The sequence below is a fragment of the Stegostoma tigrinum genome, unplaced genomic scaffold, assembly GCF_030684315.1.
Source record: "Stegostoma tigrinum isolate sSteTig4 unplaced genomic scaffold, sSteTig4.hap1 scaffold_301, whole genome shotgun sequence".
NCBI lineage: Eukaryota > Metazoa > Chordata > Chondrichthyes > Orectolobiformes > Stegostomatidae > Stegostoma > Stegostoma tigrinum.
In genome coordinates, this window is record NW_026728229.1 from 103896 (window position 1) to 130972 (window position 27077).

General features: G+C 46.0%; 1 protein-coding gene across 1 annotated transcript; it reads left to right on the forward strand.

Moving 5' to 3' along the window:
- The first annotated feature begins 1983 nt into the window (after positions 1 to 1983).
- Positions 1984 to 25367, forward strand: serpinc1 (serpin peptidase inhibitor, clade C (antithrombin), member 1). Its single transcript, XM_048538689.2, has 7 exons — positions 1984 to 2122; positions 16979 to 17375; positions 18817 to 19032; positions 19905 to 20042; positions 22440 to 22833; positions 24339 to 24403; positions 25082 to 25367. The coding sequence occupies exons 2-7, from the start codon at positions 16980 to 16982 to the stop codon at positions 25250 to 25252; spliced, it is 1380 nt and encodes a 459-aa protein (XP_048394646.1). The 5' UTR covers positions 1984 to 2122; position 16979; the 3' UTR covers positions 25253 to 25367.
- The last annotated feature ends 1710 nt before the right edge of the window (positions 25368 to 27077 follow it).

A 27077-nucleotide genomic window follows, 5' to 3' on the forward strand; every position in this document is an offset into this window, starting at 1 on the left:
TGTCCTTTCATTGGGATAGAAGGTGCTAAACATGGAAGAGCTTATAAGCAAGTATGAAGATAGAGAATTGACAAAGACTGGGGCTGGGATGCAGCATTTATCCAAATTAAACTCCATCTGCCACTCCTCAGCCCCTAGTTAGGGGTGGCACAGTGGCTAACACTGTTGCTTCACAGCGTCAAGGACCTGGGTTTAATTCCAGCCTTGTTTATGTAGAGTTTGTACTTCCTGTGTCTGTGTGGGTTTCCTCTCAGTGCTCTGGTTTCCTCCCACTATCCAAATTTGTGCAGGCTAGTTGAATTGCCCATAGTGTCCAGGGATGTATAGGCTATGTGGATTAGCCGTGGGAAATGCAGGGGTTGGGATGGGCTGTTCTTCAGAGTGTAGGTATGGAGCCAAATGGGTAGAATGGCTTGCTTACGCACTGTAGGGATTCTTTGACCATAAGAGCACTTCAGAAAGTTCCTTCCTGTAATTAAACCATCCCACCTCTTTTAAAATGATGGCCAAGCTGTCAAATGCATAAAGTCAACAATATAAACCGGGTATTGCTGTTGCAACTGGATATATGTTGTTGAAGATTCCCATCTTGCACGGATCAGAATATTTCTCAAGAATATCCAGTTAAAGGGACACTAACATTGATGACGCGCAAGAGGGTAGTGCTGTTTGGATGACAAGTGGTCTCTGATCGGTTAGGGGTTGCCATGAGGAATGCACAAATGATAACTCAGTTAGCTGCCAATCCTAAACTGTGGATTCTCTTTTCTTCGTGTTGTGAATTGTTGGGAGTTTTGAAAGAGACATTAGTTTTAGAATTTTTAATACTTTTTCTTGATATTTCTTTTTTTCTCTCTCTGAAAGCAATTCTTTGTTCACACACAATTTCTGTCTCTGCACCTGATTTAACAATGAGTTCACCCACAGTCCATTCGCCCTCCTTCTTGTTGTCTCATTCTCAATCTTTAATCTCCTTTGCTTGTGGAGATAGATTCTTGGTGTACTGGATATTCAACTCCTGATGTTCCCCTTGCCCATGTTATGACCTTAGTACATCAGAATCCCAGCAATGTTCTGACCAATATGTTTGCTAGCAGAAGGTTGCAGGTTGAGGTCTAACTGTGAGCAGACTCTGTGAGATGCCGTGGGGTGGCACATTGTGGCACACACGATAACATTGCATTTCCAAAATCTGGTTTCAGTCGACACCCTGAGCTGGGCGAACACTTTTTTAAAGTATAGTTAGTCGTGTAATGTAGGAAAGAGGGCACCAATTTGAGTATAGCAAGGCCCAACAATCAATAATTGACCTGGCAATCTAGGTTAAGGAGTAATTATGAGGCACTGTCCACAGTGAACTGAGCAGCTCCTGTACCATGAGTGCCATTGGAGATGTTTGAATGTGGAGTTGTGAACCAATGAATGGGGAAGGATCATTGCTCTAACTGACCGTTAGAACAACAGTATCAGATAGATTCCTTCAGTACTGCCCCTCTGATAGTGCAGCACTCCCTCAGTACTGACCCTCTGACAGTGCAGCAGTCCCTCAGCACTGATCCTCTGTTGGTGCAGCACTCCCTCAGTACTGACCCTCTGACAGTGTAAGCAGTCCCTCAGTACTGACCCTCCAACAGTGCAGCAGTCCCTCAGTACTGACCCTCTGAAAGTGCGGCACTCAGTCAGTGTTACACTGGCATTTCAGCTCAGTTTATGCTCTAGAATAGGAATAACTCCACAATTTTCTGACTGAGTTGTCACTGCACGGTCTGACCCTCCTCTCCTTGTTACCTACCCTCCCGGCTTACTGTTTTGCCAAGTTGGTAAGCCTGTTCCTTCCCCCATTTACCTATCAAGCTGATTGTAGGAGGACAGGAAAGATCAAAGGAGCAGGTGCTAAGGGTTAAGTGCAGTGGAGAGGAGTTTGTTTTGGATTCAACTGAGGCTGCCATTGGATGTTGTTATTTACACAGTTCTTGTACCTTGGGCAGTGTCTCTACAGCAGTCTCACAATCACTGACCCTAGTCTCGAGCACTCTTTTCTGGGCTTTTTTTTTTGCTAAATTCCAGGACCGATTTGTTTGAAACATTATTGGAGGAGTGAGATTGGAGAGAGCTTTTGCAGGTATGTGGCTGAATCTTGATTTTATAATGCAAAGGAAATCAGGAAATCTAACCTAATCCTGAATATAATTGTGAATCTTCCAGTGGCAATGTATATTGGAAGATCTCCGATAGATCAGTGCCTCTGGCTCAGATACAATGCCAACCCCTCTTGGGTTAGCAACCACAGACTGAGGTGGGACAACAGCAGCTTGAGCCTCAGTCTTGTCCACTCCTCCAAGGCCAACCAGCTGACATCCAGGGAATCAAACCCGCTCTGGATCTCGTTTCCAGTGACCCTGTGACAATGGATCCAGTTCTGGAAGGAATCATGGAGGAAAGCATTCAGCAAAGAGAAGATTGTGCAAGGACAGGATCAGGTGAAAAATAAAAAGGGATGATCCAGAAGGGGATCGGGTGAGGACTCCATTGAGTGAGGCTGGATTTAACTGAAGGAAGGATTACAAAGGGAAGGTTTGTGTGAAACTGGATTGAGTGGGGGCAGCACTGACTTCAAAAGGAATCATAGGGAAAGGGTTCGAGTGAGGATAAGGGATCGATTGAAGAAGGGTCCTGAGCAGAAGGGACTGAGTGAGGAATGGGGAGCGCAGAGGAAGGAACTGAATGAAGAATTGATCCCAAATGAAGGGATCAATTCAAGTGCGGATCAGGAATGGAGGGGATTGTGGAGGAAGGGATCAAGTGGGGATTGGACCAGGGCGGGATTGGTTTGGCTGGTGATGGCCTCACTGGTTGACCCTCGTTCCTTTTAAGCCTGGGGCAGGAAGAATGGTCTTTTGCTTCTCTCGTCTGTATCTCCACGGGGGAAGGAGAAGCCATGAGCACAATACTTGCCGCTCACTTCTCAAGCAGGTACTGCCTTGTGAATAGCTGCCAGGAATTGGATTTACCACCAGTGCTCAGAACAGAAGATGGTCGATGCTTCCTCACTCCTTTGAGCATGCGTGACATTCCTTTATACTCCTCAGCTTCTACAAACCCTGGTTACACATTCAGATTTTGAATAGTATAAGCTCATTCTGGGCTGCATATGGAATTTCCTGGAAGTTGCAGATTAATTTTGAGTCAGTGATAAGGCGGTCTGTGGAGAAACCTTATTTTATGAAGGTTGAGATGCAGCTACAGCAGTCACAGATGAAATGTGGCTGCTCCTCAGTACAGCATCAGGAAGGATATGACATTGCACTTCTGCTTATCCCCACACCCCTTCCTGCCCTCCCTCCCCAATACAGCCTTCCTTCAGCCTATACAGTCCTGCTTCCACTGAGCCAGTCCAGTGCTTATGCTGCCCTCGTGTGGAGGCTTCACCCACGGCAGGAGGAGTCACATTCAGAATTCTTGATCCACAATCAGTAGTTCCCCCCGTACACACTCCAATGTGACATTGGAGGGGCATTTAATGAGGAGGCTGAGCACCAGGTGGTAATAGCTTCCTTCCCACCTCAGCCCCAGTTAGGGCTGAGGTGGGAAGACAATTGATGTCCACTCATCCTGAGCCTCACTGTCCCCACAGCCAGGAGCCAACCTTCAACAGGTAAGGCTGACACTAGATGGGGAGACCAAAGAGGAAACCATGATGGATTTTTCTGCCAAAGGCACGTTACCACAGGAAGTAGTTGATGCCAAAACATTGAATGTATTCAAGAGGCAACTAGATATAGCCCTTGGGACGAATGGGATCAAAGGTTATGGGGAGGAAGCATGATCAGTTGGATGATCAGCCATGATTGTGAAGAATGGCGGAGCAGGCTCGAAGGGCCGAATGGCGTCCTCCTGCTCCTCTCTTCTATATTTCTATGGTAGGGGAGGGGAGGTAGTGGGGGTTTTGTCCCCCATTCCAAGGTATCTGGTGCTTGATTAATGGTCTTGGCATCAGAGAGTGGGGGTCCCACTTAGAGTCATCCCTTTGTTCTAGCTCCTCACACCCTGCCAAACCTCACACCCGAAGCACAGCTGACCCTCTGACAGAGTCCGTCCCATCCCGCACTCACTCATCTATGGCCTGGATCCCTTGGTGACTCAGGACTGGGCTGCTGTGATGCATTACCTATACTCCCCGAGTGACGCTGCACAGCTACTGACAAATTGGAGGCCAGGGGAGGGAATAGGTGGGGGGAGACTACTGCCCCATGGTTTTTTTTATCACGGGAAAACTTGCTACAATCTGCTCAAGAGCCTGAGAAGCACTTTATATTGCAATCCGTTCCAAAAAAATTAGGATGGTCAATACTGAGGAGGATTCAACAAATTACAGAAGGATATTAATAAACTGGCGCATTGGGAAAATAATTGGAAATTAAGTTTGTTGATTGGTTGCAATCAAAGCCAATCGATCATCACACTCTTTTCTTAGAAGGTAGAACTGTACAGCACAGGAACAGGCCCTTTGGCCCATGATGCTGCGCCAAACATGATACCAAAGTAAACTAATCCCTTCTGCCTGCCCTTGGTCTATAACCCTCCATTCCTTGCTTATTCATGTGCTTAATTTAGAGTCCTATAAATGCCCCTATTGTATCTGCCTCCACCACCTCCATAGGCAGTGCGTTCTAGACTCATACCGCTCTCTGTGTAACAAAAACTTTCCCCCTTTAACCTTAAATGCATGCCCTAGCATTAGACATTTCAACTCTGGCAATAAGATTCTGACCGTCAACCCTACCTAGCATCTCTTCATTTTATAAACTCCTATTAAGTCTGCCCTCAGTCTCCGCCACTCAACAGAAAACAACCCGAGTTTTTCTAGCCTCTCCTTGTAGCTCACGCCCTCTAATCCAGGCAACATCCTGGTAAACCACTTCTGCACCCTCACCAAAGCTTCCACACCCTTCCTATAATATGGCGACCAGAACTGAACACAATACTCTAAGTGTGGCCTAGCCAAAGTCTTATGAAGCTGCAACATGACAACCTGACCCTTGTACTCAAGTCCCCGACCAATAGAGGCAAGCATGCCAAACACCTCCTTTACCATCCTACTTGTGTGGCCACTTGCAGGGAGCTATGGACTTGAACCCCAAGATCCCCCTGTACGTCAATGCTGTTCAAGGTCCTGCCATTAACTGTATGCTTTTCTTAACATTTGATCTCCGGACGTGAAGCACCTCAAACTGACACGGATTAAACTCTACCTGCCATTTCTCTGTTCACATCTGCAACTGATCTATATCCCGCTGTGTTGTTTGATAACTTTCTACACTATCCACAACTCCACCAATCTTTGTATCGTCTGCAAACTTACCAACCCACCCATCCACATTTTCACCCAAGTCATTTATATCTGTTACAAACAGCAGAGGTCCCAGTACGGATACCTGGAGAATACCACTGGTCACAGACCTCCAGCCTGAAAAACACCCTTTCACCACGACCCTCTGCCTTCTCTGGGCAAGTCAATTCTGAATCCATGTGGCCAAGTCACCATGGATCCCATGCATTTTAGTCTTCTGGTTGAGTCTGCCATGAGGAACTTTGTTGAAAGCCTTACTAAAATCCATGTAAACAACATCCACTGCTCTCCCCTCATCGAACACCTTCATCATCTCCTCGAAAAATTTAATCAAGTCAGTAAGACATGACCTGCCCTGTACAAAGTCATGCTGTCTGTCCCTAACTTGGTCATGCTTTTCCAAATGTAGGTAAACACTGTCCCTAAGAATTCTCTTCAATAGCTTTTCAATCACTGATGTGAGACTCACCAGTCTATAGTTTCCCAGATTATCCCTATTTCTCTTCTTGAGCAGAGAATCGACATTAGCTACTCACCAGTCCTCTGGAACCTCTTCGGAGCCTAGCAAGGATACAAAGATCTTGCTCAAGGCCCCAGCAATCTCCTCTTTTGCCTCACTCAATAATCTGGAGTAGATACAATCAGGCCCTGGGGACTTATCCACATTAGTGCTCTTCAAGGGATCCAACACCACTTCTTTCTTGATCTCAAAATGCCCTACCGTATTAGTATGCTTCACACTATTCTCATTATCCTCCTCATCCTTTTCCTGGCTGAATACCAATGCAAAGTACTCATTTAGGATCTCACCCCACATCCTCTATCTTACACAGTATAAATTGTTGTTTCCCTTTGTGATTTTGCATTCTTGCACTTCTGCCCTGAAGAAAAGCTTCAAATGCATGTCACTTCTTCCCTCTGCAATCTGAAACGTACTTCATTGACTGTAAAGCACTTTGAGACATCCATGTCCCTTGATCACTTCAGTCACAAGAGTTATGTTTACCCCCTTCTTAAAAACACATAACATTTTGGCCTCAACCACTTTCTGTCGCAGTGAATTCCACAGGCTCGCCACTCTCTCGGTGAAGACATTTCTCCTCAGCTGAGTCCTAATAGGTTTATCCTTAAACAATGACCCCTGGTTCTGGACTCCCTCACCATTGGGAAGATTCTTCCTGTGCCTAACCTATCTATTCCTTTTTAGAATTTTATAGATTTCTGTGAGATTCTGCCCTCATTCTTCTCAACTCCAATCACTCCTCATACATCAGTCCTGCCATCCCAGGTTTCAATTTGTTAAATCTTCACTGCACTCCCTCTATGGTAAGAACATCCATCCTCCGATAAGGAGACCAAAACTGTGTACAGTTGTCCCATGTAATTGAAGCAAGACATCTTTGTTCCTGTGTTGAATCCTCTTGCTGTGAAGGCTAACATACAGTATGCCTTCCTCACTGCCTGCTGCAATTGAACACTGAATTTCAATGACCTGGTGTACCAGAATACCTCAGTCTCATTGAACATTTCCCTCCCTTAGTCAGTTCCTACTACTGAGTACTGTGTTCTGAGGAAGGGTCACTCAACCCAATAAGTTAGCCTTAATGTCGCTCCACAGATGCTGAGCTTTTCCAGCAATTTCCGTCTTTGTTCCTAAAACTGCAGTACTCTACTAGCCACTGCCTAGAGAAAGTCCCATTTTATTCCTGCTCTTTGTTTTCTGTCTTCTAACTAATTTTCTATCCATACCAATACGCTGCCCTCAATCCCAAGTGCTTTACTTTTGCGCACTACTCTCTTACGTGAAGTTAACTGCCCTCTTGACCCTGACAAACCTCCCACTCCATGTCGATGCCAGTCCTGGTTCACTGCCTTGGCCATCCCATCTCATTTGGCCTTCCTACTCCCAGGGTCCCAATCACATTTAAGGAGCTCTCTAACGCCCTTCTTTGCACTGCACTGAACACACAGCCTCCCCCTTAACCACCCCCCCCGCCCCCCACCACCAAACCCAATTTCACCCCTGCGCCCATTCTTGGAAGCAATTCTGTTCCGTGCTGGTTTCAAATTCTCAACCCCAGAGCCTTCGGCCCTCCATTCACCTCACTCCAGCCTTGCTTGTCGTTTTCCAGCAGACACTGTTTGTCCCATATCTAAGGATGGGTGAGCAGAGACTTCCTCTAACTTTAGCTCTGGGAAGCCCCAAGCCATTTTTCCGGACACAAATCCCACTCCCAAACTGCCAACTCTATCCCCCTGACTGGGTACTTTGAGGCGCAATCTGCTTGTTCCTTTGAGGCTGGATTTTTTTTTGTTCCGCTGCCTTGCAGGGTGTGTTTTCACTGGTGCTCTAGGTTGGGTGGTCAGGTAAGTGTTGTCAGCCCCATCCTCAACCCAGCCCACATCACCCAGTTGGTGGGGGTGAGGGATGGTTAAAGTGCCCACTAGTTCACCCGCCTTAGGCTTAGTGAGGGCCTTATATGGCAAAATCATGCCCACTTAATACCCTTGATGCATGCCCATTGCTATAACATTGCCGTGCAGTGGAAAGTGGCCAAAAGTGAGGAGGCTGCATTTTGAACAAGTTTGGAGAAAGAGCATGAGTCGGTGTAGTATTCTGGAGGGAATGGGGATGGCCTTTGTCCATCGATACACTTTCCCAAGACGTGATCCCGGCATCGTGCCTCATAGCCTGGCCTCCAAAATGTCCATCCCTTCAGATACCTTTCCCAACTCCACCCTCTGGCTAGGTTTGCTGACCCTTCCTTGTGGGAAACCCCAGACCTGCCCCTGTCCAGATGCCATGCCCTCTTTATTGCAGGGCCTCCTTATACTCACTGCAGCCCTCACTCCAGGGTAAGGACAGAATCACAAGCCCGTGGGCTGCTTCTGGCTCAGGCCTCTGAACCCTCCCCTGGCCTGAGGGCAGCAAATCCCAGTAGATCTGAAAGGTTAATGTATCCTGTATTATGTGAGGAGATCAAAATTCTACACAGGGCTCCAGGTTGCAGGCTCACAATAGCACTATACAATTCTAGTAAATTTTCTTAAACTGCAAATCCCTTTGTAATCAAAGGTAGTAAACTATTTTCTTTTCCAGTTGCTCACTAAGTGTGGTGTAACCAAGGTTGAATACTAACTAATCAATTCTATGCCTCTAGAAACAACCACATAGCTTCCTTTTCTATTTCATGGCCTTGCTAACCTGGGGGACAACTTTTACTGATTATATTGATCAGAGATCTCTTCATCCTCCCACATACACTCGCATGTTCCAAATGACAAGTGACTTTCTTATTCTTTTCACAAAATGGACAACCTGGTATTTATCTGTGTTCAACTTAATTTCCAATTATTTGCCCAATGCGCTAGTTTATTAATATCCTTCTGTCATTTGTTGAATCCTCCTCAGTATTGACCATCCTAATTTTTTGTTCGACCTAAGTTTATAACTTGTGTTTTTGACTTCTGAGTTAGAAGTGTAGATGGTGAAAGCAGTGTTCCCAGCACTATTCATTTTGGACCACTTCCTGCCTTTCAGACTCTGAATAATTCCCATATACTCCCATGCATGGAAATAAACACGTTGGTCCAACTTGTCTATGCTGACCAAATTTCCCAAACTAAACCTGTCCCATTTGCTTGCATTTGGCCCATATCCCTCTAAACCTTACCTATCCATATTCCTTTCCTAATGTCTTTTAAATGATATAATTGTACCCATCTCTACTACCTCCTCTGGTGGCTCATTCCATATATGTGCCACCCTCCATGTGAAAAAGTTGTCCCTCAAGTTCCTTTAAAACTTCAACTCTCACCTTAAACCTATGTCCTCTGGTTTCGGACTCCCCTACCCAGGGGAAAAAGGCCTTAGTTTTTCATCTTATCTATGCCCCCTCCTGATTTTATAAACCTCTATAAGGTCACCCCTCAACCTCCTACACGAGTGAAAGAAGCCTATCCAACCTCTCGTTATAACGCAAAGCCTCCAGTCCCAGTAACAGCATTATTAATCTTTTCTGCACCCTTTCTAAATTTGTAATATCCTTCCTATAGCAGGGCAACCAGAAGAGCTTTTGAGCAGTTCTTTGGCTTCGGAAGATGCAGTTCAGCTGAGCAAGGCAAGGAAGGAAAGAGTAGGGGCACTTGCAAAAATTTCAATTCCTCTCTGGCCACAGGAGACATTCCAGAGGACTGGAAGACAGCTAATATAGTACCATTATTCAAGAAGGGAGTAAGGGTTAAACCGGAAACTACAGGTTACTCAATCCAACCTCAATGGTAGGGAAACTATTGGGACACAATTCTGAGGGACAAAATTAGTCTGTATTTGAAAAGAGGCAGGAATTAATCAAGAAGAGTCAGCATGATTTTGTTAAGGGGGAGGTCATGTCTGACCAACTTGATTGATGTTTTCAAAGAGGTGACCTGGTGAGTAGATGAGGGCAACGCTTTGATGTTGTTTACTTGGATTTCAGTAAGGCTTTTGGCAAGGTCCCACATGCGAAAGTAAGAGCCCATGGGATGCAAAGAAATTTGACAAATTGGATCCACAATTAGCTGAGTGTGAGGGAACAGAAGATGATGAATGAGAGGCGTTTTTAGGACTGTATGTCTGTGTCCAGTGGGGTCCCACAGGAGTCAGCGTTGAGTCTCTTGCTGTTCATGGTTTACATCAATGACTTAGACTTGAATGCATTGGGTTGTTCAGTAAGTTCACAGATGACACAAATATTGGTGGGGTAGTAAATAGTGAGGAGGGTAACTTTAGATTACAGAAGGATATAGAAGGGCTGGTCAGGTGGCCTGATCAATGGTAAATGGAACTTAATCTGGATAAAAGTGGGGTGATACATTTGTGCAGGACAAACAAGGCAAGGGAATACATGGGCAGTAGGACCCTGGGAAGCGCCGAGGATCAGAGGAACCCTGATGTGGATGGTCACCAGTCCCTTAAATGTATAAGGATGGGCAGATAAAGTGGTTAAAAAGGGATTATGGGATATAACAGCCTTTTTTAGCTGATGCATAGAGTTTAAGAGCAGGGCGGTTATACTAGAGCTGTATAAAGCATTGGTCAGGCCACAACTGCAGTATGGTGTGCAATTCCGGACTCCATACTGTAGAAGGGATGAGACTGCACTGGAGAGGGCACAGAGGAGATTGACCAGGATGCTGCATGGGCTGGAGTGATTCAGTGATGAAGAAAGATTGGACAGATTGGGATTGTTTTCCTCGGAGCAGTGGAGATTGAGAGGGGGCATGTTTCAGAGGTGTATAATTACGAGGAGTATATATAGGGTATACAGGAATAAAACTTTCCCCTTGATAGAGGGAACAATGACTGGGGCTTTAGATTTAAGGTAAGGTACAGGAGGCTTAGAAGAGATGTGAGAAAAAGAGTTTTCACTCAGAGGGTGGCGGGAATCTGGAACTCACTGGCCGTAAGCATGATGGAGAGAGAAACCCTCAGAACATTGAAGAAGTATTTAGATGTGAACTTACAGGGCTATGGGCCAAGTGCTAGAACATGGGATCAGAATAATGACGTGATAACGAAGTGTGGGGCTGGATGAACACAGCAGGCCAAGCAGCATCTTAGGAGCACAAAAGCTGATGTTTCGGGCCTAGACCCTTCTAGGTCCGAAACATCAGCTTTTGTGCTCCTAAGATGCTGCTTGGCCTGCTGTGTTCATCCAGCTCCACACTTTGTTATCTTGGATTCTCCAGCATCTGCAGTTCCCATTATCTCTGATCAGAATAGTGAGGTGGTTGTTTTTGACCGAAGTAAATGCAATAGGCTGAAGGGCCTTTGTTCTGTGCTGTACATCACGAAAATTGTGTGACTATGACACTTCAGTAAGGTTGCTCATATTTCTCATTTCTAGATGGCCTTTTATTCTCTTCTTCAGTAAGGATTCTGTTTTGTTTTTTCACCACAGCTGACAGCTGTTTAGTCTATAATTCACTGGACATGTTCTGTTTACCCTCCTTAAATTTAGGAATTGCTTTAGATCTTGTCAAGGTCAGGCAGAGAACCTCTTTCAAACAAATTGTTAAATATCAGGAAGAGTGAAACTTCCAGACTCTCTTCCTTGGATTCCTTGAACATCTGTGGATGCAATCCATCTGGACCAGGAATTATATCCTTTATGAGTTTGATTAGTTTATTCAATAGATCATTTTTCTAACGTTAGACATAGACAATAGACAATAGACAATAGGTGCTGGAGTAGGCCATTGGCCCTTCGAGCCAGAACCACCAATCATTATGATCATGGCTGATCGTCCACAATCAGTATCCTGTTCCTGCCTTATCCCCATAACCCTTGATTCCACTATCTTTAAGAGCTCGGTCTATCTCTTTCTTGAAAGCATCCAGAGAGTTGGCCTCCACTGCCTTCTGGGGCAGAGCATTCCATACATCCACCACTCTCTGGGTGAAGAAGTTTTTCCTCAACTCTGTTCTAAATGGCGTACCCCTTATTTTTAAACTGTGTCCTCTGGTCCTGGACTCACCCATCAGCAGAAACATGCTTCCTGCCTCCACAGTGTCCAATCCCTTAATAATCTTATACATCTCAATCAGATCCCCTCGCATCCTTCTAAACTCAAGAGTATACAAGCCCAGTCACTCCCATCTTTCAACATATGATAGTCCCACCATTCCGGGAATTGACCTTGTGAACCTACACTGCACTCCCTCAATAGCAAGAATGTCCTTCCTCAAATTGGGAGACCAAAACTGCACACAATACTCCAGGTGCGGTCTCACCAGGGCCCTGGACAGCTGCAGAAGGACCTCTTTGCTCCTATACTCAATTCCTCTTGTGATGAAGGCCAGCATGCTATTAGCTTTCTTCATTACCTGCTGTACCTGCATGCTTGCTTTCATTGACTGATGTACAAGAACACCTAGATCTCATTGTGCTTCCCCTTTACCTAACCTGACTCCATTGAGATAGTAATCTGCCTTCCTGCTCTTGCCACCAAAGTGTATAACCACACATTTATCCACATTAGACAGCATCTGCCATGCATCTGTCCACTCACCTAGCCTGTCCAAGTCACCCTGTATTCTAATAAAATCCTCCTCACATTTCACACTGCTACCCAACTTTGTGTCATCAGCAAATTTGCTAATATTACTTCTAATGCCTTCGTGTATATCATTAATATATATCGTAAACAGCTGCGATCCCAGCACCGAACCTTGTGGTACCCCACTGGTCACTGCCTGCCATTCTGAAAGGGACCCGTTTATCACTACTCTTTGCTTCCTGTCAGCCAGCCAATTTTCAATCCAACTCAGTATTTTGCCCCCAATACCAAGTGCCCTAATTTTGTTCACCAATCTCCTATGCGGGACTTTATCAAAGGCTTTCCGAAAGTCCAGGTACAGTACATCCACTGGCTCTCCCTTATCCATCTTCATAGATACATCCTCAAAAAATTCCAGAAGATTAGTCAAGCACAATTTCCCCTTCATAAATCCATGCTAACTCTGACCTATTCTGTTACTGCTATCCAAATGAGTCGTAATTTCATCTTTTATAATTGACTCCAGCATCTTTCCCACCACTGACCTCAGGCTAACCAATCTGTAATTTCCCGTTTTCTCTCTCCCTCCTTTCTTGAAAAGTGGGACAACACTTGCCACCCTCCAATCCGCAGGAACTGATCCTGAATCTATAGAACCTTGGAAAATAATTACCAATGTGTCCACAATTTCTAGAGCCACCTCCTTAAGTACCCTGGGATGCAGGCCATCAGGTCCCGGGGACTTATCAGCCTTCAGACCTAACAGTCTATCCAACACCATTTCCTGACTACTATAAATACCCTTCAGTTCGTCCATTACCCTCAGTCCTTCAGCCACTATTGTATCTGGGAGAATGCTTGTGTCTTCCCTAGTGAAGACAGATCTAAAGTACCTATTCAACTCATCTGCCATTTCCTTGTTCCCCATAATAAATTCACCCGTTTCTGACTTCAAGGGCCCAATTTTAGTCATAACCATTTTTTTTTCTTTTCACATACCTAAAAAAGCTTTTACTATCCTCCTTTATATTTTTGGGTAGTTTTCCTTCATACCTCATTTTTTCTCTGTGTATTGCCTTTTTAGTTATCCGCTGTTGCTCTTTAAAAGCTTCCCACTCATCTTTGCTATGTTATACTTCTCTTTTATTTTTATACAGTCCTTAACTTCCCTCATCAGCCATGGCTGCCCCCGCCTCCCCTTAGGATCTTTCTTCCTCTTTGGTATGAACTGATCCTGCACCTTCTGCATTATATCCAGAAATACCTGCCATTGTTGTTCCACTGCCATCCCTGCTAGGGTACTGTACCACTGAACTTTGGCCAGCTCCTCCCTCATAGTTCCATAGTTCCCTTTATTCAACTGCAATACTGACACATCCGATTCTCCCTTCTCCCTCTCAAACTGCAGATTAAAACTTATCATATTATGGTCACTACCTCCTAATGGCTCCTTTACTTTGAGGTCCCTGATCAAATCCGGTTCATTGCACAACACCAGATCCAGAATTGCCTCCTCCCTGGTAGGTTCCAGTACGAGCTGTTCTAAGAATCCATCTCGGAGGCACTCTACAAACTCCCTTTCTTGGGATCCAGTACCATCCTGATTCTCCCAGTCTACCCACATGTTGAAATCTCCCATAACAACTGTAGTGATACCTTTGTGACAGGCCAATTTCAACTCTTGATTCAACCTGCACCCTACCTCCTGACTACTGTTTGGGGGCCTGTAGATAACTCCCATTAGGGTCTTTCTACCCTTAGAATTTCTCAGCTCTATCCATACTGACTCTACATCTCCTGACTCTATGTCCCTCCTCGCAAGGGACCGAATATCATTCCTCACCAACAGGACTACCCCACCCCCTCTGCCCACCAGTCTGTCCTTTCGGTAGCACGTATAGCTTTGAATATTCATTTCCCAGGTCCTGTCCACTTTAAGCCACGTCTCAGTTATCCCCACAACATCGTACTGGCCAACTTCCAACTGAGTCTCAAGCTCATCCACCTTATTTCTTATGCTTCGTGCATTCATATATAATATTTTTAATTTGTTTCCCCCCTCACCCTTCCTATCAATCCCTATTTCACTTGGCCATTCTGTACGATCCCTTCTTGAGTTTTCTGCTCTGTTGATTCTGTTGTCCTTCTTAACCTCTCTTATTCTCACTTTCCCTTTAACTTCATTCTTAAATTTCCAGTTTGTCCCCTCCCCCCCATTACTTAGTTTAAACACACCCGTGTTGCAGTGGGAAACCTGCCTGCCAGAAAGCTGGTCCCCTGATTATTAAGATGCAAAACGTTCCTCCTGTACAATTTATTCTTACCCCAAAACATACCCCAGTGATCCAAGAATTTAAATCCTTGCTTCCGACACCAGTCCCTCAGCCACACGTTCAGGTCCATTATCTCTCTGTTCCTGCCCTCTCCAGCCCGAGGAACTGGAAGCAAACCAGAGATAACCACCCTGGAAGTCCTGCTTTTCAGCCTTCTTCCGAGTTCTCTGAAGTCCCGCTGTAGAATGCTCCTCCTTTTCTTCCCGACGTCATTAGTGCCGACATGCACCACCACCTATGGGTCTTCACCTTCACCCTCGAGGATTCTCTGCACTCTATCAGTGACGTCCTGGATCCTGGCACCAGGAAGGCAACACACCATCCTCAAATCTTGCCTGTTGCCGCAGAAACCCCTGTCAGTCCCTCTCACAATGGAGTCCCCTATTACCACAGCTCTCCGCGATGTCTGACTTCTCAGCTCTGCCTCTGCAGCAATTTTGGACTCGCAGACCTGTCCACCTCTCGAACTGGCAGTGTCATCTGTCTCGGCAGCTTCCAAGACAGTCAGCCTGTTTACAATAGGTGCTTCCCCTGGGGTCACTTGTACTTCATTCATGTCTTCCTTTGTCATCGACATCCCCCTTCTCTCTTCAGGTATCCTCGGTGTAGTGACCTTGCTGAAGGTCCAGTCCAGAAAATTCTCATTCTCTCAGATGAGCCTGAGGTCTTCTAGTTCTTTCTTCAGTGCTGCAACAACCTCCTTCAGAAGCTGAATGTGTACACACTTACCACAGCTATAGGAGCCAGAAACATCATCAGTGTCCCTGACCTCCCACATCATGCATGCAGCACACAGAAATCAGCTTGGCAGTCATGTCTTCACCCTCTTCAACAGTGGCGTAATCTCCTCACTGAGCCTCTTCACCGAAAACTCGCACTTTACTCACCAGGCACTTCCCTCAGCCCTTGTGTGTTTGCTGTGAGTCTGTGGACTCTTAATTAGGTTAGAGGACCAGGGTGGGAGGGAGGTCCTACCGTGTAGGACCTGGGGCTGAGAACACACCTACTTAAATAGCACTCCGCTGCAAAAAGGACCTGCTGGCTTTGAGTTAAGTACTTAAATAGCACTCACTTACCTTCCCAACTGCCTCTCTGCCCTGACCTAACGTCTGCCCGGCTCGCGCCGCTCTCTGCTGCAAAAAGGACCCGCTGGCCTCGAGGGAAGCACTCAAATAACACTCACCTACCCTCCCAACTGCCTCTCCGCCCCAACCCCACATCCTCCCGGCGCCACTCTCCACTGCAAAAAGCGACATTTAGATACATTTATTTCAGTTCTCATCTTGTCATTCAATGTCATGTTAACCTATTCTTATCCAGTTTAATGTTTCTACCATCTCTCTACCATAATCTGTGGGGTCATCCTGTTGCTCCCAGGACCTATTCCCTTCACAGCCTTCCTTTTGTGTTGGTCTGTCTGTCAAATATGTTTCTAATTTTTTGTGGTCCTTAATAATTTAATGTTCTTGATTTATTTTGCTTTCTTAATTGCTTATGTTTTTACTTTGTTCCTAATCTCTTTATGTTATCTCTTATCCATCACTCTCATGTGTACGTAATGTTTTCCTCTTCCTAATGCTCAATTGCTCCATATTCATCATTCATGAGAGAGTTGCTTACTCAGTTAGCTGGCAGTACGTGTTCCCATGCTGACTGAGGTTACTGTGAAGGCCCTTCCTTCTCGACCTCCCCCTTACCTGAGATGTGGTGTCTGTCAGGTTAAATCAGAACTAGTTGTTTCTCTCTAGCGGGACTATGGTGACTTCACGTTTACATATGCATGAATCGTCACTCGTGTTTCATCGCAGAATCCCTACAGTGTGGGAACAGGTCCATCAAGCCCACACCAACCCTCCGAAAAGCATCCCACCCAGACAACACCATTCCCCCAAACCTATCCCTGTAACCCCACATTTCCCATAAACTGCTAAGCCTGCACATCCCTGGACACTATGGGCAATTTAGTATGAGCAATCCACCTTAACCTGCACATCTTTTGGACTGTGGGAGGAAACCGGAGCACACAGAGGAAACTCACACAGACACGGGGAGAATGTGCAAACTCCACACAGACAGTTGCCCAAGGGTGGAATCGAACCCGCGTTCCTGGCACCGTGTACTAACCACTGAGCCACTGTGCCAATACCAATATTGCTCATCAGTATTACTGCCTGTTTTATATTTCTCGGTTCTGTTCTCTTGTTAACTTGTTATAACCATGCACTAACCTCCGTTGTTGATCCACTTCTTTCAGGATGAGACACTTCGCCTTGTTCCTTTATGCAGCGCTCGTGGCGGGGATAGATCCTACCCCTTCCAGTGATAACAATCTGTCCCACTGTAACACCAAACTCAAGGACATCCCAGGGCAGCCCATGTGCGTGTATCGTACACCAGATAAGAAATCCCAGGTGGCTCAGACAGCAGATAAAGCCACACAGCCAAAAGCCAAGGGCATCCCAGAGAACACCAACCCTCGGGTCTGGGAGCTGTCCAGGGCTAACAGCAAATTCGCCTTCGAGTTTTACAAACAACTGGCCACCTCGAAGACCAATGGGGAGAACATCTTCCTGTCGCCCCTGAGCATCTCCACAGCTTTTGCCATGACGAAACTGGGAGCCTGCGGTGACACCCTGCAGCAGCTAATGGAGGTGTGTACTGTGACAACCTCGGAGAAATAAGCAGTGTTAGAAATGGAGCAAAAAGTTGTGGAGGGGTGCAAAACAGGATTTACACCATCACAATGGGCCATAGTTACCCTGAGACAATGAACAAAGAGAAACAGACCATTCAGAAACTGAGGGCACGTGGCACTGTTGGAGGATCAGTACTGAGACATAAATAAGGAAGTGCTGGAGAAACTAACATGTCTGGAATGAGAAACAAAAATTAACATTTCAATTAATATAACTATTCTTCAGAATCCTTCTAAACAATGAGGCCATTCAGCCCCTTGAGCCTGTTCCACCATTCAATTTGATTCTGGCTGCTCTGTATATGAACTCCATCTCCTACCATTGTTCCATAAACCTCAATTCCCTTGTTTCAAAATACTTTTGAGCTCAGTGTTAGAATGTTCAGTTGACCTCCCCACCCCCCCACCCCACCCAACACAACTCCCCAACCTCAACAACAGGAGGTTTCTCTTGGGGAGGCAGTTCCAGATTGCCACTCCCTTTCAAGTGAAGAAGTATTTCTTGACATCAACTCTGGACAGCCTTGCTCCAAGTTGAAGATTCTGCTCCTTGTTCTCGACTTCTTCAACAGAGGGCACTGTTTTGCTCAGTTGATACAATCACCTTCAGCCTTTCTTCATTTTCAACTCCTCAGTCAGAAACCACCCCCACACCAAAATATTCCCAATGCGAGGCAATCCAAGTGGAGTTTCTGCAATCTGTCCTGAGAATTTAACCCTTTCAATTCCAGGATCATTCTGCAAAATCTGTGCTGCACATCCCCCTCTAAGGCCAATATCACCTTCCTGAGGTGCAGGGGCCAAATCTGAACCCGGAATTCCAGGTACACAGTGGTCTCTTGACCAAGAGGATTGGTGGCTCCTGGGAAGATTGGGACTGTCATCCCAAGTCACGTTTCAATCAGGTTCTAGCCATCTACAATTGTAGGGGGTTGATGGTAGTGAGGGGGAATGTTGATGACAAACAAATCTGACCCTGTTTGCTCCCAATCTTGTACCCAGTCTTGGCCATGCCCAAATCTGTCACAGACATGAATCTGCATCTACGTTTCTCCCAGACTCCCGAATCCCCCTCCCGACCCAAGAGACACTCTTGCCAATCACCCTGCCCCTCGTGGAAGCCTGAATGAAGTCAGTAATGGCTAGTGAGGGAGGCTTGGAGTGGTTCAGTCTCCCCTGTTATGGTCAGGAGAGGTACCTGGCCCCAAATTCCAACCTCTCCTCACCCTGACGAGGGGGTAAACACTTCCATACACAAGGAATGTGGTCAAGAATATGCTGAGGTGAAGAATGACAGTAGTTTGCAAGCTGATGTCCCCCACAGTGCAGTCTGAAGAATGATATACAACTGTTCCAATCTTATCTTTTTTCCATTCCCTCCTTCCCCCTATCTGCAGGTCTTTAAATTTGACACCATCACAGAGAAGACATCAGATCAAGTACACTACTTCTTCGCTAAGCTCAACTGCCGACTATACCGGAAAGCCAACAAGTCTTCGGAGCTGGTTTCAGCAAATCGGCTCTTTGGTGAGAAGTCGATAACCTACAACCAAACATTCCAGAACATCAGCGAGGCTGTATACAGAGCCAAGCTTATCCCTGTCAACTTCAAGGTGAGGGGTTCAGGAGAAGGGGAGGGAGGGTAAGGGGTGATGGACGATGACAGATTCGGAAGATGTGGGAGGGCAGGGATGGAGGGAAGAGGGAGTTACAGGGGAGAAAAAAGGGAGAGATTGATGGAGGGAGAAAAAGGGCAGCAGATTGGAGGGAGAAGAAGAGCTGGCAAGAGAGACGGAAGTGAGGGAACTGCCCGGGTAACATCACTGACTCCACTAATTTTTTGCTAACCGATTGGGATAACTCTCTAAGAAATTTTTAAATAATCAATGCAGACTCCAACCATCTAAGAATGGTCTCATAGGGAATGCCTCAAAAATCACTCAAACATTCAAGGCCCACTCCAGGGATTTCAACACAAAATCTCGATTGAAATTCCACTGCTGTGCCGATGCAGTGCTGCACTGTCGGAGGGTCAGTACTGAGGGAGGGCCGCTCTGTTGGAGGATCTGTGCTGAGGGAGTGCTGCACTGTCGGAGGGTCAGTACTGAGGGAGCACCGCACTGTCGGAGGGTCAGTACTAATGAAAGACCGCACGCTCTGCCTGCATTGTTGGTAGCGTCATCTTTCAGAAGGGTTGTTGAACCACTTCCTTTCTGGATCATTACGTAAACAGTAAATTTCGATGGCACTATTGTGTAGCATTTTTCTTCCAGTGTCAGATCGAAATTTGTCCAGCAACCATAGTCATTTAAACATTCTGATTTTCTGGTTGTTTTCTCATTCCGCTTCTGGGATTTTACTGTGCAGTGATTAATTGTAATATTTCTTGCTGTTGAACAATGATGTCTAGTTGATTTATTGTGTGGCTTTGAGATGTCCTCAGTTACTAACTAGGTCAACATAATGACGAGTCTTTCTTTAACAGGAGAAATCAAAGTTAGCCAGAAAGGTCATCAACTCTTGGGTGGCCAACAAGACTGAGGGACTCATCAGAGATGTTATCCCTCCTGATGCCATAACACCCTACACTACCCTGGTTATTGTTAATGCAATCTATTTTAAGGTAGGTTCACAAACACCCAAGGTTGATTGCTGCCAGGTATTTAAGAGCTAATAATAATGATTCCTGGATGAGGAAGTGATGGAGGGTCACTACGTTAACTGTGTCACCTTGAGGGATGCTGGGGACTTCCCCATTACAGCGATCTGGGCTCAGACACACATCATTTGTTCTTATTTAGTTGGGAAGGGTTGGTCTCCCGGTTTGGAGAAGGGAACAACACCTTGGGGGTAACTGTGCCCACCAATCCTCATCTCTAGAGATCTCTGTCAATGGGGAGACTACCAAGAGCAAAAGTAGGGACAAGGCAGATGAGGCAATGTAGCAGCAGTAATGTCACTGGATTACCAATCCTGTACCACAGCTAGAATTTTGCCTGGGCAGATGGTCAATCAAATGTGAATTCAATGAAAAGAAGACAAAATCTGAATTTCTTTAAAAAAAGTACAACTCGAATGGTGACCATTTAACCACTGCTAAATGATGTAAAAACTCATATGGTTCATCGACGCCCTTTAAGGGAGGAAGCCTGTCATCCTTACGCCGTCTGGCCTACATGTGACTCCAGGCCCACTGCAATGTAGCTGCCTCTGGGCAATTATGGATGGGTAGTACATGTTGGCCCCGATCACATGAACAAATAAAGACGAGAAAAAAATTCAAGCCTGGGTTGGAGCTTGGTTTTGCTGTTGAATTATGGGCTGACTGAATATAATGCTCTCCACAACAGAGAGGTTCAGATTTATTCCCTGGTTTTGAAGGGCAGCAACTCAGTCAGAGTGGATGGAGGAGGGTCAGTGCTGTGCCTGGAACTCCCTTGCTCAGTGAACTAATTGTCTGCTTTGCCTACACATCTGGGAACATCTGGCTCCTGCTCTTTGCTGACCTCAGGTGAGGCACACTGCACAGGGCACTGTACTTGGCATCAAGCATTCCTGATTTAGAATGAAGTTTTCCATTCACTGACCTCTTTCCCTGTGACCTTCTCTAGTCTCCAAACAAACCTCCAGGACATGGTCACTTTTCTAAATCTGTCCTCTCACCCACTCAATTTCAGTTCCTTGCAACCTAAACTCCGGAATTGCATCCCAAAGCCTCTCTATCCCTCCCCATCATCTCCCTTACCTCTTTTCTTTCAGGCGTTCTTTGAAACCTCTTGTGTTGACTGAGTATGAAATGCTAGTGTAGTGGTAACATCACTAGATTACCATGTCAATGGTCTCCGCTTTAAGGGACCTGGTTTCAAATCCCAAGAGAGCAATGTTTAAACTAAATTAACGAAATCTGGAATTTAAAGCTGGTTTTACTATTGGTGGCCATTTAGTAAAAACCCATGAGATTCATTAATGTCATTAAGGGAAAGAAATCTGCCAACCTTGAAGAGTCTGTTTGCCCTTCAAGTGCTTCCAGACCCACAGCAACGTGCTTGGCTCTTGAATGCCCTCTGAAATGGGCTAGTAAGCCACTCAGAACAAAGGCAATTAAGAAGGGTCGACGAAGGCAGACATTTCCAGTTGCACCCACATTCCACATAAGAATTTTGAAAAAAATAAACATTCACTTTGCTCATCGTGACTCAGTCTCACATCTTGTCATAGTGAGACCAAATAGAGACTGGGAGTTTGTTTTGTGGAACTTTGACTCCATAGTTTGCTATTTCAATGAACCATTTTGCTCTTGTGCTAACATTGCCAACCTACAGCGTTCCAAGTAAACATGCTCTGAGGAAGGGTCACCGGACCTGAAACGTTAACTATGTTTTCTCCTTCACAGATGCTGCCAGACCTGCTGAGCTTTTCCATCAACTTTGTTTTTGTAAACACTATGCAAGCTGGAAGGACAATACTCACTTTCCACTTAGACACTTTAAAGCTTCTAGGACTCAACATTGAGCTGTACACCTTCAAAGACCGTACACCTTTCTCCTCAATTTTACCTACATCCATCTCCACACCAGCCCCCTACCACCAAACCCCTCACCCCAACCCCACCACTGTCCCCGCATCTGGTCAATCTTGTTCACAGCAGAGCAGACCCATTTTCTGCAATTCATAACTTTTGTATACATTTTACATTTCCATCTCACCTTTACCACCATAATTGCTCCCATTGTTCTGGGTACCCTCATGATTTGTTCCACATGTCGCCCCCTACTTCTCCCTCTGTCAACAATGTAAAAACCATCAATTTCCAGCCCCTTCCAGCGCTGAAGAAGAGTCATAGTGGACTTGAAATTTTAACCCCATTTCTCCCCCCACAGATATCACCGGACCTGCTGAGTTTCTCCAGCACAGCATTCTCTGTGTTTTGTTTTGGTTTTTGTCTCTGAAGCAGGAGCATTATAGATACAAAGCCTTATGCAAAAGGAAATGATTGAACATTTAAAACCTGTTTGGGCAGGGACTATGGAAGTCCATGTTTGAGAAGGAGATGACATCGAAAAGGGAGTTTGAGAAAACAGACAGAAGTACCTGCAAAGTCCCGATGATGCAGCAACAGGGCTCGTTCCGTTTTGGCAAGTTCACCAAGGATGGAGTGAAGGTGATTGAGCTCCCGTACAAAGGCGACGATGTCTCCATGGTGCTGATCCTCCCGCTGGCAGATGGGACCCTGAGTAACGTCGAGAATCACCTGACGCACGAGAAGATCGTGGAGTGGCTGAGGCAGCTGAACCCATTGGACGTGGATCTCTCATTGCCCCGCTTCCGAGTTGAGGACTCTTTCAGTCTCACCGAGAAGCTGAAGCATTTGGGCCTGAATGATGTCTTCAGCCCAGAGAGAGCCAACTTGCCAGGTTTGATGGCAACTTTTCATAGGGCTGCAACATTCCTGTCCCTGCTTGCACCCTACACTCAACCCAGCCAACCCTCCATCACATCTCTCTCTTTCTCTCTCCCTCCCTCCCCCTCTATCTTGCACTGCCATTCCTGCCACACCCGCAATGCTGCCTGGCTATTTGGTCCCTCTGCTATTCTGCATTATCAACCTGACATCACCGTCAACGCCACCAATGGTTTCTAAGGTGGGGCAATGGCGAGTAGGGGGATCATGTTGTTTTGGGTTTGACCCTAACATTGGGGATGGGTAGGGGGCATCAAAATGGGATCATGACCCTACACTGTGTGAAGATTAGTCGGATGACAGTGACTTAAACTGACCAATTTAGCGAACAAAGGATAGACTGACCATCCCATAAGGACAGCAAGGTCGAGCTCCCAGCGACAGAAGGTGAAACCTGATCACTCAGGGAAGAGAGGACAAAAACATTTCCATTTTGAGTTGCTCTCTGTTCAACATCCAGAAGTTTGAAATCCAAAAACAAAATGTCCACAGGCCACCACCGAAGCAGGGAATTCTGTGGTTACAACTGATCCTGGGTGAAATTGGACGCCCCAAAGCCAGCCTCGAGCCTTAGCTGCCCTGACTGACCACAAGTGGGAAGCTGCCTCTGCTGCTAATCTCTTCCAATTGGCCTTGAATAAGCCTCACTGTAGTCATTGACCCACATTCATTGGCTGGCCTGTTGTGTTGGCAGTACGTTCCACTGCTGATCACGCTACCAGACAAATAACTCAGGGGAGGTCATGGGAGGGGAAGGATATGGTCAGCAAACTGTTGACTGGGATTGGGGCTCGGGAAGGGCGGGTGGCTGTGCCACTTCCTCGTCTCTGTAACTGCCCTGTATGCTGGCAAACGGTCAGCCCCAGTTCTCCAAATCCCACTACTCCATGTCAGCAAAAGCCCTTCCAGGAGTAGGGCAGTTAGCACTGCTGCCTCACAGTGCCAGGGACCCAGGTTCGATTCCACCCGAGGGTAACTATCTGTGTAGAGTTTGCGCATTCTCCCTGTGTCTGTGTGGATTTCCTCCAGGTGCTCCGGTTTCCTCCCACAGTCCAAAAATGTGCAGGCTAGGCAGACTGGCCATGCTAAAATTGTCCATATTGCCTGCAGTGTCCAGAGATGTGCAGGTTAGGTGGATTAGCCATGGGAAATACAGGGAAAGGGGATGGGGCTGGGTCTGTGTGGGATGCTGTCTGGAGGGTCGGTGTCGACTTGATGGCCTGAATGGTCTGCTTCCACACTGTAGAGATTGTATGAGTAGCCAAACTGATGGCACATCCTGCCCTACAAGGTGTATTTATGGCTAACATTGACTCTAACACACTCAAATGGCCACAGTGAGCAAGTTTAAGGAGGCATTAGAGAGAGTACTGCCTTCAATTTGTGGCTGCTCCTCCGACTCTGTAAGCAGGGAGCTGAGGTTGGCTTTGAAATAACTCATTTTCCTCTTCCTCTCAGGGCTAATTGAAGGAATCCATGATAACGTTTATGTGTCTGATGCATTCCATAAAGCTTTCTTGGAGGTACGATCCAACACATACAGGAGTTCAAGAGGACAGTTGTATAGTGTTTGATTGTCGGTCTTTGGTAGAACAAGAACCAAAAACAATACTGGTGGGAAACGATATGGACGCATGATAACAGCGTGAATTTTCTGCCTGTGTTGTTTGAGTTCCTGCTCCATTTTCATTATATTCCTCAGTAGTTTTCCCAAATAAGTAAATTTTCACTCTTACGGTTAGAATTCAAATGGCACACATAAACCTCTGTATCTAAACCTGTGCTGTCCTTGTCGTGGAAGTGATTGATGGGGAGCAGTGTAAAGAGAACTTTAATCTGTATCTAATACCATGCTGCCCCTGTCCTGGGAGTGTTTGGTTATTGGCGGGGGGAGGGGGGGGGGGGGGAGGGGGGGGTTTGCGGGGGGTTTAGAGGAAAGCAGGAAGACAGTGTAGTGGCAGCTTTAGTCTATAACTGGCCCTGTGCTTGTCAGTGTTTGATGGGGACAGTGTACAGGGAGCTTTACACTGTAACTAACTCTGCTGTCCCTATCCTGGGAGTATTCAATGGATCGGGAGACAGTGTAAGGAGAGCTTTATGCTATATCTAATCCTGTGCTGTCCCTATCCTGGGAGTGTTTGACGAGGACAGGGTGTTGGCTGTGTTGAGCTCTAACTGACATGCGATCCTCTGGTTGGCAGGTGAACGAGGAAGGTAGTGAGGCTGCTGCGGCATCAATGGTGATGGTGATGGGGCGGTCACTGAGGCCCAGTCTGGAGATCTTCAATGCCAATCGGCCGTTCCTGTTGTTGATCAGAGAGGTTGCTATCAATGCTATCATCTTCATGGGGAGAATATCGAACCCATGTTAATTCACAGTGAGGACAGGAGTGAGTCATATCAGCATTAAGATAATAACAAAAACTCAACCAAAATGTTTCTGGGGTTCTTACCTTATTATGAGAAATAAAGAAATATAGACTTGTATTTTTTATTTCAGAAAAATACCTTTATAAACATAGAGGATTTCAGTTCTAAACAGACTCTACATATTAAGAACAAAACAAAAACCCACGGTATGTCTTGCTTATAACAAGATTACACTCACATACATTTGAGGGTCTGATAACTGGCTAGACCCTCATGTAATTTCAGCAGAAAGGCCTCAGACAGTGGTTTTTCCCAACTGCCCCTTGGTGGCAGCTGCCCCAAGCTTCACTGTGTCCCTCAGCACATAGTCCTGGACCTCGGAACGTGCCAGTCTGCAGCACTCAGTCAGGGTCAACTCCTTGTTCTGAAAGGCCAACAAAAGGTCTGGCACACCAAAGAGCGTCCTGCACCAAGTTGATTGTCCTCTGGGCGCAGTTGACGTTTGTCTCGTTGTGCATCCTGGGAAACAAACCCGTAAAGCACAGAGCCCCATGTTACGGAGCTGCTGAAGACAAACCTCGACAAACACCACTGCATCTCTTTCCAGAATTCAATTTACAAGTGCATATTCCAGCAGCAAATTTGTGACAGTTTCTACCTTCCCCACAGCTGCTTCAAGGGCAGCGTGCGTTGGTGCAGAGATTCCAGGCATACATGAAGGATCTCACAGGTGGTGCCCTTCCCACCACCAGCCAAGCAACATCTTGGTGCTTGTTGGAAAGTTCTGTTCATGAGGCCAGTCTGTCAGGGAACCATGCAACAGGATCTACGCTCTCCTTCTCCCTCAGGTCTCATGAATGTTACATGCTGACCACTTCCGGATGGATTTGTGGTCAAAGGTATTTTTCTTTGCAAATTTCTCTTCAAAAGGACAGGTGATATTCAATAGTCCAACTACTTGCAGGGTTCCAAGGCAATATGAAGTCAGTCCCACCCTTCACAACACCAGCAACAGGTAGAACCTCAGTACATAGTAACATTTGGGGTTTGTGTACTCAGGGTCTACACACTGCCTTATGCAGCTGCACACACACACGGCCATCAGGATGGCGGCAGATTTGGGAATGTTCCTGCCTTCCTTTTGCAGATCTCTGTACATGGTGTCCCTGCAGACACGGTCCACATTAGACCTCCCGATGAAGTGGAAGACGGCCGTGTCTCTTATGATCACAGGCCATGCCTTAACTCTTTACAGCCAATGAACTCAGATACATTTCAGCCAAATTACACACAGTAAGCTTGCACAAACAGCAATGTGATAATTCAGCGGTGTGTCAAGGGATAAATTTCAGGCACAATGCTAGGAAGAACTCGCCTGCTTTTCCTCAATGTAGCATCCTTCAATTTTTTATTTCTTCAGAGGGTAAACCACATCTACAGTACCTCCGACAGCGCGGCACTCCCTCAGCACTGACCCTCCGACAGTGCAGCTGGTGATACAGCAAGATGAGCTGAGAGAGTCCGGAGACAAACATATTACTGACCAGCTTAGAATGGCAGGTTTCCTTAGTATGAGTACTAATGAATTAGCCAGATTTTTACAACAAGAACACTAGCAACCTGCATTTACGTAGCTTCTTAATGTTTCACCGGTGTCTGTTCAAACAAAATTGATTAAGAATCTATCAATCAATCTCAGCCTTACATATACACAGGATTCTGCCCTACAGCTCTCTGTGGTAAGGAGTTTCAAAGACTCTCAAAAGGTCTGACATAAGAAATTCCTTCTCATCTCAGAGTTAATTTGGTGTCCCTGAATACCAAGAC

What these genes read in the sequence shown, in the direction of transcription:
- serpinc1 (XM_048538689.2), top strand. Translation starts at nt 16,980, where the DNA reads ATGAGACACTTCGCCTTGTTCCTTTATGCAGCGCTCGTGGCGGGGATA. An exon ending in CCCTGCAGCAGCTAATGGAG is followed by an intron (nt 17,376 to 18,816) that starts GTGTGTACTGTG and finishes CCCTATCTGCAG; the next exon opens with GTCTTTAAATTTGACACCAT. An exon ending in TCCATAAAGCTTTCTTGGAG is followed by an intron (nt 24,404 to 25,081) that starts GTACGATCCAAC and finishes TCTGGTTGGCAG; the next exon opens with GTGAACGAGGAAGGTAGTGA.